This window comes from Rhipicephalus sanguineus, chromosome 3, assembly GCF_013339695.2.
Source record: "Rhipicephalus sanguineus isolate Rsan-2018 chromosome 3, BIME_Rsan_1.4, whole genome shotgun sequence".
Taxonomy (NCBI): Eukaryota; Metazoa; Arthropoda; class Arachnida; order Ixodida; family Ixodidae; genus Rhipicephalus; species Rhipicephalus sanguineus.
Window position 1 is genome coordinate 103,083,450 of NC_051178.1, and position 17,513 is coordinate 103,100,962.

The 17,513-nt window shown below is 40.9% G+C and overlaps 1 protein-coding gene across 1 annotated transcript in view; it reads right to left on the reverse strand.

Moving 5' to 3' along the window:
* Positions 1 to 17,513, reverse strand: part of LOC119386875 (PAN2-PAN3 deadenylation complex catalytic subunit PAN2) — a 72,964-nt gene that overhangs the window by 23,166 nt on the left and 32,285 nt on the right. Inside the window, exons 13-19 of the mRNA XM_049413273.1 lie at positions 11,984 to 12,133; positions 11,069 to 11,109; positions 9,768 to 9,913; positions 5,928 to 6,040; positions 4,617 to 4,715; positions 3,293 to 3,423; positions 2,233 to 2,356 (exon numbers count right to left, since the gene is read on the reverse strand). Of these exons, the coding sequence (XP_049269230.1) occupies positions 2,233 to 2,356; positions 3,293 to 3,423; positions 4,617 to 4,715; positions 5,928 to 6,040; positions 9,768 to 9,913; positions 11,069 to 11,109; positions 11,984 to 12,133 (804 nt within the window). The remainder of the gene's footprint in view (positions 1 to 2,232; positions 2,357 to 3,292; positions 3,424 to 4,616; positions 4,716 to 5,927; positions 6,041 to 9,767; positions 9,914 to 11,068; positions 11,110 to 11,983; positions 12,134 to 17,513) is intronic.

The following is a 17,513-nucleotide window of genomic DNA, read 5'->3' on the forward strand; positions in this document are numbered from 1 at the left end:
GACATCTTAGGGTTCCGTGAGTGGCCAGAATGAATGCAACGCGCTCCCGTTTTGCCCCCATTAGCAACTATATTTTTTATTCAGACAAGCGAATTTGCATTGCATTTTGCACTTAACGAAGCCATCGCATGCCGCATCCACACATTGGGTGTCTGCGGGTAGCAAGAGACCCACGCGGTAGCAGCACTAAAGACTCGTCTAGTGCGTGCCATGAGACTTGCACGATTTGCGGACCCGTGGTGACAGAACGCGCGCAGCGCCGGTAATTCATGCTCGTGAGCACTCAAACCAGTTCAAACGACATTAACGGGCACCTCGGCGCTTTATTCGTGGCTCATGGCGCGCCGGTGTTCACGTGGTACAGTTTTCATGCACGATGATTTGCCACTGCTTTATGTTGATTTTGTCATCAAAATGCGCAATGAGCGCTTTTATACACGTACGAGGCGTTGCTTCGTGCCGGCTGTGCGCTACACGAGCATTTGGGCTTAGCTTTACAACTGGTATATCGGTCGACGGTCGCTTCGCTGTGCAACTGGCATGCCTCTTTCGTTGTTTTGCAAAAAATAAAACAGGCCTCTGTACGTCCGGTGCTTCGTTTGCGCCTACATTGCTTACGCGTTTGTGTCGCGTTTTTGTCGTCCCCCAGTAAAAGCGTACAGTACGCTTACAACGGCACTACTTCTGCAGTACCACACGCGTGTTTTACGAGATAGTCAGTGCAGCTAGGTTTCTTGGCACCCACGCTGCACTCTTGAAGGTGTTCCCGCACGAGGTGGCAGTGAACGGCGGTGCAGCACGCTTTTGTTGTCATCTGTTAAAAGCGTGCAGTACACTTGACGCTATGTCAACAGCACGGCCGAGCAGATAGCTGAAAGCACCTATTGTGATGTTTTCCTGACAAAGAGTAACAGTGACCTACAGAAAGCTCTTGGAAAGCTTGAAAAGCTAAATAAGGAGACGTACAACAAGCAAAAGCAGTAATCTGCTAAATCATATCAATGATCTTAAGCAAAGGCCTACTGCTGTGTAGCTACGATTCTTGTGGAATCACTTCTTTTTTTTTCAAATGTTTGACAAGCATGATGCTCTTTCGTTCTTTTTTTTTAATGTTTGAGGTGAACCTAGTTTTCAGAACATTTTTTCAATTATTTCATATGTTTGTTACACCGTCACGTGGTATGGAAAAAGGTAGTGTAGTTCATACCTGGCAATAATCTGTTAAAAAAATCTTTCTCCAAGGGCTGTATCAGTGTTATGTGTATTCTAAGCCAATTAAAATATGTACTTGTCCCCCCAAGTTCCTACAAATTTGATCTTTCAAGCTCCTAGGACGACATATTAATACCATTAACTGCTCCAAATCAAGGTTCTTCTGCCCCAAAACCGAAATTTTGCTGCTCCAAAAACTGCTCCCAAGTCAGTTTCAGTCGTCTCACCCCTGTAGAATCAACAATACAGTGCAAGCAGACACAAGCAGTGCAACCACTATAATTTTCTGCAATGACTGAAAGGAAATGAAAATATAGGAGGTAGCACACCTCAGAACTACTGTCTTACGGAAGTAGCTGTTACCCAGCCTAGCTTTTGCAACGTGGCTTTTTGGGCTAGTTGGTTATATGCTTCAGAATGGGGCATAGCGCTAACACACACGGACGAGGAAGAGACTGCTACAGAATGGGGCATAGCGCTTGTCCTGTTGTCTCTTCCTCGTCCGTGTGTGTTAGCGCTATGCCCCATTCTGTAGCTTTTGCAATATGTTTGATGACCTTCTTGCTATGTCAACCTTATGAACATCTTGAAGTAAGGTAAAGAAACAGCTCCGTAGAATGTTAATGTTTGGCTTGAGGTTCTGCTTTGGCAGCTCTTTGTAATTTCTTTATAAGCTAGCCTTGACAGATGCATACACTGTCACATAGTTTCACTGCTTGAAAGATGAACGATTGGAGTATGTTTGCTGGAGCTAAAATTACTTTTAGGATTTGTTATCTCAGGGTTGTCCGTTGGTGCCTCATCTGGCTTACTTTTACTAGATCGACACGTATAACAATATTAAGTTATGGAAAACACACCAGCACTACAAGTTCTCGAAAGATATTTAAACTTCTAACTTCCATGTTGATGTCTGAAGAGACTTATAAAGGTCTGCAAGTTTGCTGGTTCTTTGTTGTGACCTATATGGGAACCAATATATGTAATAGCTATCACTGCTGAAAAGGCATTACCACTGACCTTACAGTCAGCTCGACAAATGTCCACAGTTCCATCGTGATTCAAGGTGACGAGTATAGACAAGGGAAGCCAGGAACAAGCACTTTGAACACTTGTATCCACATCCACTTTAGAAGCCACATACCTGCAAGAATAAAAGTAGGAATGTCAGTGGCGAATTGCACCCAATGTTTAGGTTATATGCAACCGCACTCTGGACACACGAACAAAGGACTAAATAAAAGGTACTGTCTGTCAAGGAGAGCTGAGAAATTGCAAATAAAGGAAGCAGTGTGATGAAATTACAGTGTGGAAAGGAGTGCAGTTGGGAAGCACATTAATAGAGAAAAAGTATGCACTCAACTTGTAATTCATCGTTGTCACCTAAACTCACACGAATTACCAGGAAATTCATCAAACAAACTATGCCGTACTGACTACAAAAGTCCTATCCACCCCCCTCAACATTCTATTTCAACTAGAACATTTTTTTACAATGATGTGACTGCGTGAGCCTTTATTTTGCAGCCCTTCCTTCCTGTAGCGTTCATATCGTGCCGTTATTTTTATTCAATCTAACCGTGAAACTTGCTCGACGATGCAGTCAGGTTTTCTTCGCCACAAGAAAAAGAGCGAGACTTTCCACCAAGCCATCAACATTTGATACATGCATATGTGTAGAACTGCCTGGTTAAACTAATAGAGCAGGAATAACAACATGACTGTGTAGTTGTTCCTGTTCCTACTTGCAGTGAGCCTTTGCCTGCAATCCATGACTGTCCCACCGCAGCACATCTACACAGGCTATACCCTTCGCCAATGCAGGGTAGCCAACCAGGCTAAGACCTGCCTTACCTTCATACTCCTGCTTCACTTTTCAGGGCAGGATTAACTGAGGGTTTTCAGATTTCTGGAAGCATGTCACTTGTAACAAAGCAGCATTGTGCCATGGAAATAAAATAGCTACCCCAGTGCGCTACCTTTATGCAACTCTGCAAATCAGATAAAGAAAGCAGAACAGGACACAGCATCGACAAGGGAGCAGTAACAGAGTGGCAGTGAATCCAGGCTTTGTACTGACCTCTTTCCTTTGTCTTTTTCGTGGAAGAACTTGCAGCCAGCCCGAGTGCAGCAGTTGCCGTACCGACACCGCTTAGGCACAGGAGCCGAGGAACAGAAGGACATTGCTTTGCTATCTTTGTTGCCGAACATCTGAAAATGATTCTCTTGTTTAGGAAGCTTGGAAAAAAAAAGGAATATAAAGTTGTCTGTGTACATATTATAGACTAAAATGTTAGAGAAGACCAGAAAAACAGGAAATGATGACAAATAAGTTTTATTTAAACCCAATGTATTTCCTTTCTTTTAATCAAACCTTAATAACAAACCTATATACAAAAGAAGTAGTTAATGCACCCAAATCAACCCACCAGCACAACCACAATTAAAAATACATAGTGTGAATTCCATGCCAGAGAACTGGATGCTTGTTCTTGTTTTCTTAAGGTGGCTTGTGGGTGTCTGCCAAATGCAAGATACGCATCCATCATCGTAACATCAGTGGTGCTTACAGAAGCCTCAGACTGTCTAGAGCACAAAACATTTCAGTATGTGAGTGCTTGACCGTTTATAAATAATTTCAAAAGTAATATTTATTGCACATCAAGCGGAAAGTGATTTTCAAGGTCCATATATTTGTGGAAATGTGGCTGCTCAAACAAGGCATGACACTTTAGTTTGTCATCTTTTAATGTAGGAATACCTCTGTAAACGATATCTTAGATATATTGGGAGTAGAGTCTCAGTAAATCAGCTAAACAGAACTACTGCTCAAGCGTAAAAACTATTTTTAAATTTTATTGTTGGATAATGCAAAAAAATTTCATTAATCGGAGTAAAAGATTTTGCAACTCTCTGTAAGTGGGACCAAAGAAGAAAGCTCTGAAATTTTTTCAAAAGACAGAAAATCTGATGTATATTCTTGAAATACCTGTTTTCTATCCAGAAAACCTTCTCTAACAAACATGACACAGACTATCCATGCACAACTGTGCGTCATTCGGCAAACAATTGGAGCAATAAGAATTGTGTTTCTTAGTAAGAATGTCACTGGTGCCTTCTTGAAACTGAAACCAGGGGTTCTTTAAAAAGTACCCCCAAATATAACAGCATTTTAACATCCTGCATCCATCAATGTACAATTGCCATGGTTACAAATCTTGCACTCATTAGCTGAACAACTCAGCTACTGAGTTACAAAAGCTGGCACCAAAGATATAGTCATCCTAATGAAGCCATTTACATCAGGTTACATGCGTTCACTGAAGATTTAAATACAATTGCAGTAAGCACAAGACAGGGAAGGGGTGTTATAAGGGAGATTTACTCTTGGCATGCAAGCTCACTTCAGTTTGGGTCTGCCAAAAGTTGAGGTCCTGCTGATTTTCCAAACCCGAGCTGACAGTCAGTATTTCTGGTAATGACTTTAGCCTCTTGCTTTGCAGCTGAAAAATGCACAGATCATTACTTTCATGGCTGACAACAACATTTCTGCTCAACAGGACAACAGAATCACCCAGAGATCACCGATCTGCTCCGTCCTGCACAAACTAAACCATTCCTATCCTCACAAATTCCCCAGTCACATCATTACATCTAATTCTCTGTTGGTTCTGTATGTAGTAGTATTTCCTTTTTCTTGGTACCCCCTAGTGGTGTGACAATATTCAAAATTTAAAAACTCCTTTTACCAAGTAGTATTTCTTTTTATTTGAATACAGTACAACATTACAACAGCTGCTGCAAAAACAGGTCCTGCAACAACAACAGGTGCTGTTTGGTTCTGTTTAGAGCGATCCTTTTGCACTGTAGCCAAAGAGTTAGTTGATGGATACACGACTGTAAGTAGGGTGATCCAGCGAACAGAATGAAGTATATAAATAAAAGGTGACTGCTAGTCAAACTATACTCTCAGCAATACAAGAAAAGCATGGGCTTGCTGGACGCTAACAGTACGCAACAGCTAAAGGAAGCATTTGCTTTGATAAAATGTGTCTACTTGACAAGAAATGCAAGAGATCCCAGTATCTTTTAGTCCAGTGGTTCTCAGCCACGGATGTTTCAAGGACCCCTTGTGGACCGGTGGAAGTGTTCGGGTATCCCTTGCAGCGAGAGAAAGTGGGTGTCATAAATTAATGCAGCATGCAGCGTGAAATATGTGTCTTTTATTTATAGTACTTGGCAAAGAACGGTCGAACTAAAGTGCCACGCCAATTCGATCTCAACAGCTTGCCAATTAGTTGTGTGATCTGCAGCCACATTCAACCCGTTTCTAGTTGTGTTTGCTTTTCAAGTATGCAAGCCCGGAAGAAGCATGCTATACATATGTCGAAGAAAACTGCAGCAAAAGCTTTACAGCCATCTCATGGATAAGGGGAAACATATGTCAGCTCTGCCGCAATGCAAGGTTGTTATGCAGTGAAGCATACCAAAAATCGGAAGGGGCCGCTGTTATTGGGCATAGTGTGGCTTCAAAAAAACGCGTTCTTTTTTCTTTTTCCCCCTGAGCATGGGTTTCGCAGACCACCAAACATAGCCTCACAGACTCTGTGGAGTCTACATACATAATAATACATTATATACATAATAAAATATACATAATATACATAATAATATCATGCCAGTTTCATTAGGAACGAATAAGGAAATTGCCGTACCGTGGGCTGGTATTTCTCGCACTTGTCACACCAGGCAGGCATGGTGCTTTCGAGGCAAAGGCTTCGTTTCAGTATCTCGGTGAAAGGATAGTGAGGTGTCACACGTTCAGGTACTGTGAAGGGCAAGTTGGGGTATGGGTGTTGTGCACAAAGTCCCATTTATAAGGCCAGCGAAAAAGTTCGGCTGAATTGGCTTTTTTTCTTACTGCACGAGCAAAGTATTTGCAGTTTTGGAGCATGTGCCTACCTTTAGAAATATTTTTAAAGAAAAAAGAAATAAAACAGTTTTGTCCCTCAATTTGCAGGCTTCTGACAATATAAGTCTGCCTTTCACCAATACAGAATAGACATAACCCATACAAAATGTTTTATTACTGTGGTTGAACTTACATAGAAAAGATTGTATGATTGCCTCAACCAGTGGATAGCTATCCAGCAGTAAGAGCTCCATAACTTTCATTAAAACTAGGCATGGGCGAATATTCGAGCATTTTAAATATTGAAATAGATACTACATCATTCAAGTTTGCTTCTACATAAACTTAAATTATTCGAAATTTCGAAGCATTCGAAATGAACAAATAGACAAATATTTGACTTCATGTTATTCCCTTGCAAGGTGGTTTCATGGCAGTGTGGGGCTGCTATGCCGTGAAAACACCTATCCAAGTGAAATCCGCATTGCCACAAAGTTGCACTTCAAGGTTAAATGTACATATTACCTCCACCTCGAATAATAATTTTTGGATGATTAAAACAGTGTTACACACACTTATGTGCACTAAGTATAGGATATTTTACCCTACTGCTGTTCAAAGATGCTTTCGCTTTGCTCCGAATCAAAAAAGTAATCTTCGCACACACCTTGTTCTAATTCTTAAAGATATTGCACAAGTAAGTTGGGTCACAACAAAATTTATCATTTTTCTTTATAATATGCGATATATACTATTCGAAATAGTACACGATTCTAAATTATTTGACCAAATCACTATTTGCTTCGAATTCGCTTCAAACCTCAAATTTACTATTTGTCCATCCCTAATTAAAACAGCAGCAAGCCAAGCCATGATGTCATGCAATGAAGAAGACGTAACAGCTGCCAATGGATTTTAGATATAAATTGAACAATCCCTGACTAAGTCTGACTGGGTAAATGCAGAGTGTGGCAACTGTACTTAAAATATGTACTTCAAAAAAAGGTAACTACACGCAAACCTCGATATAACGAACACGGATATAACGAATTATCGGTTATAACGAAGTAAATGAAGAATTGTGTTGTCATATACACAGTATTACAAAAAAGCCATTATAACGAATTTTTGGATATAAAAAATTATTACTGTGACAGATGTGACTGTTATGACGAGGTTTAAGTTAAACCTACTCAGTTAATAGACCATGCTGTTACGAGCATCAAAGCCAAATATTGTTTTACTGCGAGTCAGCCTAGTAGGAATGCGTTCATCTCAACAATTCTTGCGTACAAAAACACGGGGTCAAAGAATAGGAGCAACACAAGGACGAGTGCTTTCCAGAGCTGCTTGTCAGTTAGGTCAAAGTTAGGACAAGTAAAAATTGTTAAAATGAATTTATTCTAACTGGGCCAAATTGCAGTAATTCTTCAGCTTTTTCTATTTCTTCCAGTCCTCTTTGTACTTGCCCTAACTTTGGCTTAACTATCAAGCAGTTCTGCAAAGTGCTCATCTTTATGCTGCTCTTTATTTTTGTATGCAAAAATTGCTAAGACACATATTGTTCCCCTACATGCAACAGTAAGGTTACAATTTAAAGACTACCTGCTAAAATCCAGAAGCACCACTGACCAGTGGCCATCACTCCTCGTTTTAATGAGGATTGTTATCGCCCTTTCAGACAATGTGTATGCAATTGTGTACATTATAAACACACCTTTCGCTTCAGGCATGTTATAGATGCAACCAATTTTGCATTTCCAGCGCTGTTCTCCACACTTAGCCTTACAACTAACTAGTGTTTATACAGTGACCCACCACGGTGGTCTAGTGGTTATGGTGCTCGACTTCTGACCCAAAGGCTATGGCGGCTGCATTGGCTATGGCGGCTATGGCGGCTGCATTTTCGATGGAGGTGAAAATGCTTGAGGCCCGTGTACTTAGGTTTAGGTGCATGTTAAAGAACCCCAGGTGGTCTAAATTTCTGGAGCCCTCTACTACGGCGTCCCTCATAATCATATCATGGTTTTAGGACGTTAAACCCCAACACTTATATTATGCATCATACAGCGAACATGAATGAAATTAATGTACAAGATGTACTCAGCACAGAAACATGCTGTTTGACCTGTCTACATAAGCTGGCTTTCTCATTTTATTTCTGCATTTTTAGCAATTTCTGGCCCTCAAAAAGTACCTGCACATACAATGATTATGAAAGTGTCTTAAGATGAAATTTCAATATTCCCACGCAACGGGTGTCCATTCAGTGCCAGAACTTGCGCATGGTCACAAAAAAAATGCACCATGGTGGACCTGCTTAGGATGTTTTGCAACATGGTGCGTAAAGCCAAGCAGCACTTGAATCAGCTAGCTAATGAATTGCTTCAACATACGTGCAGCATTCATTGTGCCGCTTTCTTCATTTCATGAAAATTCTTTTGTATTGCAAAACTAGATTTGAATTTTTTTCTTTTTTCCTCTTCTCTAACCCACTGGTGAGCTGAATTATATGCGACCTTGAAATTAGGACAAACATCAACATTTTCAAACTATTACGAATAAAGCACACAAATGCTCTCTTCATTGAAATTGCAAAGAATATTTATTTCCATCAAATGTAAGTACACAACTTTCACAGCCAACAGTGTGTGAACATGCTAATGTGCTGAACCAAGCAGGACAGGCGCGTGAGAAAAGTGGTGTTACAGTCAAGACGAAGACAGAACAGGGCAGGATAAAGCAGGGTATGCAGAAAAGCATAATTAAGGAGAAAAAAAAACAGGAAAGCATCCAAGGCAATCAAGCCAAAGAATGAGGTAGCCAGGAAAAGGATACATGCATGGAGAACTGCAGCGGGCTAAAAGACGTAGAGAACAGAGAAATGTTCAGATTAAATACAAGCATCAAAGCACCCAAAAATAAAAGCAGACATGCTCCAATAACACTGAATGCTAGATAAGGTTGCAGAACTGCATGCTATAAAAAAAAAAGATAAAGAACAAGCCTATGAAAAGCAAGGACACAAATGGAAGAAAGCACATAATGCTTGAAGGGACACTAATGGGAAAAACTATTTCACTCATAGTAGTGAATTATTCTCCTACAATGCCAACAGCACCACTCTGGCCATAAGATCTTGGCAAGCCAGAAGATTTGCGAAAAGGAAATACAGGCGGCAACGTTGCATTGAAGTTCCCGCCCCAACTCACTGTGACGTCATAGATTTTAATGGTGCCTTCTAGGGTGTACATAATGCTTTGTCAATAAAAATGAATTACATTGAGCTCCAAGGAAGCCAGGAACCTCACATGGCAAGGTTCAGCAAATGCTTTGAACCATTGTGACCAAAGAACAAAAGAAGACAACAAAATTTGTAATGTCATGCTGATATTGAGATGATGAAGTTATGGCGAGAAATACAAAAGCTAAACTTTGACCTTCATTTCCTCTTCTAATTATAAGTCTATGATTTTGAATTTAATGATGATAGAGTTCTCAAAGAATAATTTATCAGTCTTAAACCAATTCACTGTTCAATCTCAGTGTGGCTTTCAATTTCACAATGTGTCTTGTTCCACTTGAATCCCTGTGTTTATTGAGCCATTTCAATAAATGAGGAAGGTGCACAAGGGTTTCCTACCAGGGGGCAGAGGCTCGGGGTAGACGAGGGAGCACAGTAGGGTGGTCGACTCCTTCTCCCTGATGTTGCCACAACGACATTGATTGGAATTGAGCAGCGTCCAGCCAAACAGCTTGCTCACCTGGCTGCCCATCTCACCAGCTTTCCTGTCGCAAGAGAAAAGCAACAATTGATGGGTGGTGTGATTTGCAAAGACATGAACAGTGCAGACACATGCACTGCTCACGAACAGCATAGCATTGCGCTATGCATAGCACATTTGAAACGCTCACTACCGCCTTCAATGTGCTGCGACCTTGAAAATGCACTTCTAACAATACTGCAATCAGAAGACAGTTACATGTCATGGAGGAACCATTAGAAAGGCATACATCTCAAGATATGAATGGCTGATACATTAAGGGTATCTGTGCTCCGTAATGACAGATTCACTTTGGTATTCAACGCAACTCAGCGAAGCATACTGCCTGTTGACTACACTAAATTGGCAATATACATCGGACTATTTTGTGATCTGCTTGGTATTTGACATATCCAGAAACAGCTACACCTGTTTACATCTACGTAACAATGCTTACTGATTACTCTTTTCTTTAATGCAGCATATTGCCAAACACAAAATGCGGCATAAGAGTTGAAACCTCGATAAGCTCAAAATTTCACATTTGAGATCAGTAAAACCCGGTAATGACACGTGCCTTCCAAAGGCATGTCAAATAATGCAAATATACAGTTGATGTACTCTGTTTGGCTTCCTCAGTCTGCTGCACAGTATGTAACTGCACTTCTGACGCTATGGCGAGCTTCAGCCCAAGCAACGTACAGCGGCTAGACCTAAGATCTCTCTGATGGAGCCATTATAATCAGCATTTCATCGTTAACTGTTAGACTGAGGCACATATAGTATGTTACACTAATTAAGAGAACATCTACCTAGTAATAAAGCCAACATAAGTGAAACAGCAAGAAAAACAAATAGGTAATTGGACACATTAGGCCATGACCTATGAATTAAAAAACATGCCTTCACACCAAAGTTAGCTGTGATTGGTAACCGAAGACTAACAGTGTGCTCCTTTTAGCAATGAACTGCACTGTAAACTTAGTATATTGTGCATTTAAATTTATGAATATGTGTTGTGTAACTGCCAGCTGAACTCAGGTACAAGACGTAGGTATGCTCCAAATGACAAAATGTAAATTTGACCTTTGTACTACACTCCCACTTGTCAAAGCTGATGTAGACAAGACATCAAAAACGTGAAATATACATAAATGAAATAAAGAAAGGCATGCCTTACTCTGTTTTCTGCATCTCATCATCTTGAACTTCTGGTGTTTCCTGAAACACAAAGGAAAAGTATTGTTCACAAAAGAAGTAATTACCACTGCTGAAAAGCTCACAAGATGTGGAAGCCATTAAGGTTCACGTGCATATGCTGCAAATTAAAGGTAGGCCCTGTGATCAACCCTTTCTGCCAGCAGTCCAGTGTACAGATATACTGTCACCAAGAATGATCACTAATTCGGTGCAGCCTGTTGAGTAGGTGTCAGCACACCAACTCGCCCCGCTCTACCCACTTTTGAAATACACTACGCTTCACACAAATAAACCCTAGTTCACAAGTTTCTGACAAAAAAAAAAGAATGCAACAAGAAACATACTAGTACCCGGGAAACATATGATCCAAAGTCACTGCTCTCGATTGCGTGTACCTCATGATTGCTGGTGTTCACATGGAATCTAACGACTGGAAAACATATTATACAATTGTTGTTCGGCAATATAAGGAATGTTGGTGCTGAATTATGGTGTTTTCCGGGAATGTACTAACTGGTATGAAAGAAGCATAGATGTACAATTAGGTCATTTTCTGGATTTCGGATTGCAAATGTTGGCGCTTGGAAATTGTACAAAGTGGGAACATATGAACGAGGTTCTACTGTGTACACTTTTTATCAAAATAATTACTAACGTCCTGGTGTATATTTTGTCTTGATTACAGTTTTATATGACAGTTTGCATGTTCTATTTTACATCCCTAGAATATTTTCCCAATTACAGCTTGAAAAATCGTTTTAATGAAGCTTGCCAGAAAACTGCTACGGAAATCCCGGTTTACTTCCCATAGAATACATGTTGTGTGTTTCCCAAAGGCAGCACACAACACAAGGTCTGCTTTTCAAGGAGCAAAAAGAAAACATCCCCTGCTCACCGAGTGTATCTGTTGAAGCACAAATCGTGTCCAGCTCTGCACGAGTCGTGGGAAGTTGACCTTCTTGCGAGCATCATCCGAATCGGAAAGCAAGAGGCCTAAGGCAGATGCCTCCGGAATTGTCCGAAATGCACGAAGAAAGTTGCTCGCCTGCATAAGCAAAGCAAAGTGGACATTGCTTCTTCAGTGACAGTGCTTGAAGACATTCTTGTTAACAAATATTAAAAATCATGCTCTTTCAAATCTCCACGGCTTTCTGATATCCTCAAAGTGTTCTCACACAGTAAAGCCACGTTAAAATTAATAGCAAACAAAACACTGTCAGCAAATAAGTGTTGAAGCTTGGGCATAGTTGGTTTGTAATCATACTAGCAAGTTTTTGCAGCGTGCGAACATAGGAAAAAGGACAGAGTAGACAGAAAGAGCGCTGACTTCCAACTGACTTTATTTCGCAGAGTGGCAAAATATATTCTGATTACAATGAATATTAAGGTGAAAAGGGACCAAAAAGATGCAAAAAGATGCATGGCAACATCAATATTCTTTACTGCGATGACAAGTGGGAGCACTGAATGACAAATGTGCAAGTCATGGATGACACTTCTCACATCTCTTTTTGCCACTTTAGTTGGTCTCTTTATCTGAGCACACAGAGCAAGCTTGTGACTAGGCATTCTTCAGCAGAGGATTCCCTTAGCACAGGAACATGTGCAAATATTATGTTACTTGCTTTGATCAAAGCATCCTAATTAAATGAAATTAACTGATGGTAAGATTGGTACATTTGCAACTCCAACTGATGCAGCTCAAACGAAATGTCTGTCGCGAGTGTTCTTTGCATGTAACAATGCAAAACACATCATACGATCAAGTGTGGCTGACCTGACAAGGTATGCCCTGGGCAGTGTCCAGCATGTGGAAGAGAAAGCCCAGCTCACATGCGAGGCAGAACTCTCGCTGGCAGCTGTGGTTCATGATGGCACAGCGCAGGGGCTCCGTGAAGTACAGAACCTGTCATCGGGCACATCAAAAACAACCTTAATTAAATCCTGCAATTGAACCACATGGGACAGGAAGGAATGGCACCCAATTACCACCTCCACAATAGGCAGCTACAAGAATAGGCACATCTCTCAAGAAAACATCTAACTAAAAGATTGATTTACAAAATCACGCTGTAGTGGCGAGAATATATATTGCCACACGAGTGTGTTTTTCTATTTTCATGTAACCGGCCCATTACATGTGTAACCACTGGCCTGCGTTCGCCACGCCGGAATGTCAAACATTCCTGGTTATTTTCGATTGTTCTGATAAGCTTGAGCGTGCAACGCGAATAGTACAGTTTATTCTGGAAGTAACACGACCGCCAATGATAAGGCTGGAATATTCTATGCCACATGTACAAATGCCGACGCACCTTACCTCTGATCAGATTACCGTCAACTGACCTCTGTGCGCGCCACTTTCGCTGCACTTTGAGTGCTACTTTTACTGGGCACAAGTTAGCCCAATTAAGAGTTTCATCTTTACCGGCTGCGTTTTGGTTTCTTCACCGTCACAACCGCGTGACAATATATACACTTTGGAACACAAAACAAGGCGAGCAGTAATTTAAATTTTAATGGTAAAGCTGCCTAAGTTATCGGTAACTTGTGCTCCGTCACGCCGGTGGGTATGCGCCACAGGAATTGGGTAGGGCCTACTACAGAGTACAGCAGGTGCGAGCGTTAAATGAAAACCTCTGCTCGGCAAGCGGAGCGTGTGAAACATGTGAAAGAGAGAGAGAGAGAGAAAAAGCGATAAAAAGAGATAGAAAAATACAGAGAAATAAAGGGAATAAAGACATAAAACGGTAGAAAGAGAGAGAAAGACACAGAACGTGACAGAAAGAAACAGACACGAAAAAGAGATAGAAAAAACAGAGAGCAAGACAGAATGAGAAAGAAAAAGAGAAATGAAGAGAAACAAAGAAAGAGAGAGAAAGGGAAGAAAGAGAACTTAAGACAGAAAGAGCGAGAAAGAGAAAGAAATAGAAGGAAACAGGTAGAAAAAAGAGATACAAGAAACAGACCGAAAGAGAAAGAAAGTGAAGAAAGAAAGAAAAAATAAAGAGAAACAAGGAATGCCACCCAGCTTCCTTCAGGCTTGCCACCACCAGTGCGAAGGTGCCATAATTTTTTTCGTTTTTAAATGCCAAAACCAAGAAATGATTATGAGGCATGCCATAGTCAGAGACTCTGGATAAATTTTGACCACCTGGGGTTCTTTAATGTGCACCTTTATACAAGTTCTTGTATTTCGCCCTCATCAAAATGCAGCCCCAGTGGCTGGGAACCAAACCTGCGTCGTCGAGCTTAGCTGCTCAACGTTATATAGTGGCTAAGCCACCACAGCGGGTAAATAAGGTTAGTGAGAAATTTATAAATCTACATGATGCTTTAAGGTAGACAACATGAACAGAATAATGAACAGGAGTGGCTGGCGCAGAAATGTAGTTTAAAGGATGTTATTTAAATGAATGATGGTCGATTGGTTTGCTGATTGATTGATTCTAACATCTCAATGCATTGCCTGTCTATGACAGCTGCAGCGGTGGAGAGCTCTAGACAACCAGCGTTCTCTAGCGTGTACCTGTGTTCAAGGTACTACCCGGGCCCTTTTGCATTTCGAATGAGGCGAGGAATAAAATTAATAATCTCGTGCTTTGTATCAAAACGCCAGACACCCTGAGCTGCTGTGGTAGGCGTTCAGCCAACCTGTGTCCAACTTCAACAAAGACATAGGTGCAAGTATCACATTACCACAATATATCAATGGACAAACACTGAAGAAAGTCATGTGCATCTCACGAGTTCAGGCTTTGCAGTTAATGTTATACTCTCAGAGAAACAGACGCAGCGGTTTCAAAAGGGAGTCACCTGAATCATGTTATTGCAGTACGCATTAGGTAGTTCGTCTCGAGGCCTGCGAAGCATGTGCGGTTGTAGAGATTAAAGTCAAAATCCTCATGCCCATTTTGGAAGTACTTCACGTCAATCTTCTTAGTACCACTGTGGGGATCATGTCAGGTCTCTTCACCTGCAATTTATTTGAAAACATGTACAGTACCATGAGTATGCAACGAACTTCACAATATGCCGATTTCACCAGAAAGGTTCAGTAAGTCGCGGGAAAATCTTATGTAAAGACAGAAATGAGACTTTAGCTGTATGTACAGTTTCAGACTAACGCCTAAATCAGGGAAGGTCAATTACACAGACCACGAAAGCAACTGCGTGCTAAATTTTACTAAGTAAACTTTTAAAACCAAAAGTACACACATTCGCACTCACTGTAGTGTAGTAAAAATACTACCGAGCTCATGAGGTTAGCAAGCTTTGAACCAATGGCATTCATTAAAGAAAAACACTCAAGCATGTCTGTTCTAAAAAATTCTTTCAGTACACATTTTTGTGACCTTCTCAAGAGCACTGCGACATAAGCCAGACTGGCCAGTTTCTTTACACCTTGTTTCTTTACACGCTAACGAAGCTATGCCAATTCAGCCCAATGTTAATGAGGTGAATACCTGCGGTTTTAGCACTGCAAGCACATACGGGTCTCCTTGGTCCTGCGGTGGTGGGCTTCGTGTGGGTAGCGCACTTCGTTGCGCTTCCAGAGACCAGGGTTTGGGGCATACCCAATGGAGCCCACCATCTTCATGGTGTTCAGTATGACAGGGTCAATTGGAACTGGCCTCCTGCACGGACATGCCGAAAACATCGTTGCTGGAGGCAATGTCTTTTAGTCCAGATTCTGCCTGCACTTGGATCTTTCCTGTATATGCATAAACTTGCCTCGAAGCAGCCACCCTTCTGCATAACTTCATTAAAAGATTTTTAAAATTCAATACATTTTCTCAAGACGAGCTTAACCTTTTTTTTAACTTGATGCAACATCCTTAATACAACACAACGAGCCCAAATTTGTGAATTTGTAAAGGGGGAATGCTGGCTATGCAAGAGAATGTCTCCCATGTTTCTCACCTTCCTGAGAAATTCCACCACTTTTTCTTTTTTTCCGCCGAACTCAATCTTGAAATGTCAGCTCTTTTTTTGCATTCAAGATTGCCTTGTTCACATTAAGCCATTCACTACTACGAGGAGACTCACCTGTAGACATATTTAATGAACTCCTTGGGAAGGTCAGAGACCAGCTTGCCACTGCAGTAGGGCATGGGTATGGTGGACAGGGGGGCTATCTCGTCATTGATATCAATTGGGTGCAGTGGCCTCTTCCTGCAATTAACAACAAACGAAAAAACAAATTAACTGAGAGATGGATGAGAAGAGAAATGTTAATTAGAATGTGCTTGTTTCAGAGGGTCCTCACTGATAACAGAAACATGACAATGAAAGGGGCCAGCCGCCCAAGAGTAGCACAAATGCTCCAAAAAAAAAAGGAAAGATTTGGCAGATGAGGAAAGAATCGTCCAATCTGCTGCAGGTTTTGGTACCATCCGGCCATTATCGAACAAAGTTAGCCAGTAGACTAGTGGATGATGGAGCAACATCAAGTTATAATTAACATAGTTATGTCTAGGAATTCTGAACAGGCAATTGAGCATAAAATTTATCATGCGGTAAACTTTCTACATTGCTAGTTTTCTGTAGTGTTTCAGTCTTCTAGATTAATGGCTGTACACGTAGTGCACATCACACTCGGTAACTTCCCCCTTCCAGGACACACAACATTATTGAACAACGTGGCAAAAAACTAAAAGGAAAATGGGCAAACTTAGAACTGCTGTGTAGTACCTACGTGCACATGTATAAATCCCACCCCTTATGTACTTCCTGCACCATCCTGGATTTTTATAGAAAAAATAAACTAAGAAAAGTGCTCCACGATACCCCTCAAGGTGAAGAGATGATGTTGCAGACGTTAAGGCCAGAGCCGTTGCAATTAGGCATGTGCAAATAGTAAATTTTAGGTTCGAAGCGAATTCGAAGCGCTAAGTGATTTGGCCGATAATTTCGAATCGAATTCAAATACTATATATCACATATTATAAAGAAAAATGAGCATATTTGTCATGACCCAACTAACCTGCCCTATTTTTAAAGATTGAAACAAGGCATGTGCAAATGTCATTCTATTTGCCAGGGAAGTGGAAGCAACTTTGAATAGTAGCCGGACTTGACTTTTGGTAGAATGCAAGCGATAACCTGTAAAATACATTATTTTTAAAACTTACTATGCTTGGAGCATATAAGCCGGTATAACGAGCTTTTTAACTTAAAAAATGGTGAATTGATGTGGGGGTGATATGTTCATTTAACCTTGAAATAGGGCTTCGCGGCAGTGCGGATTTCCCCTGGATAGGTGTATGCACAGCATAGCCGCTCGACTGCAGTGAAACCACCTTTACAGGGGGGTTACAGGCAGTTTATATATGTCGATTCGTTCATTTCGAATAATTTAAGTTCGTGTCGAAGTAAATTTGATATTGTAATATTCGTTAGAATATTTGAACTGCTTGAATATT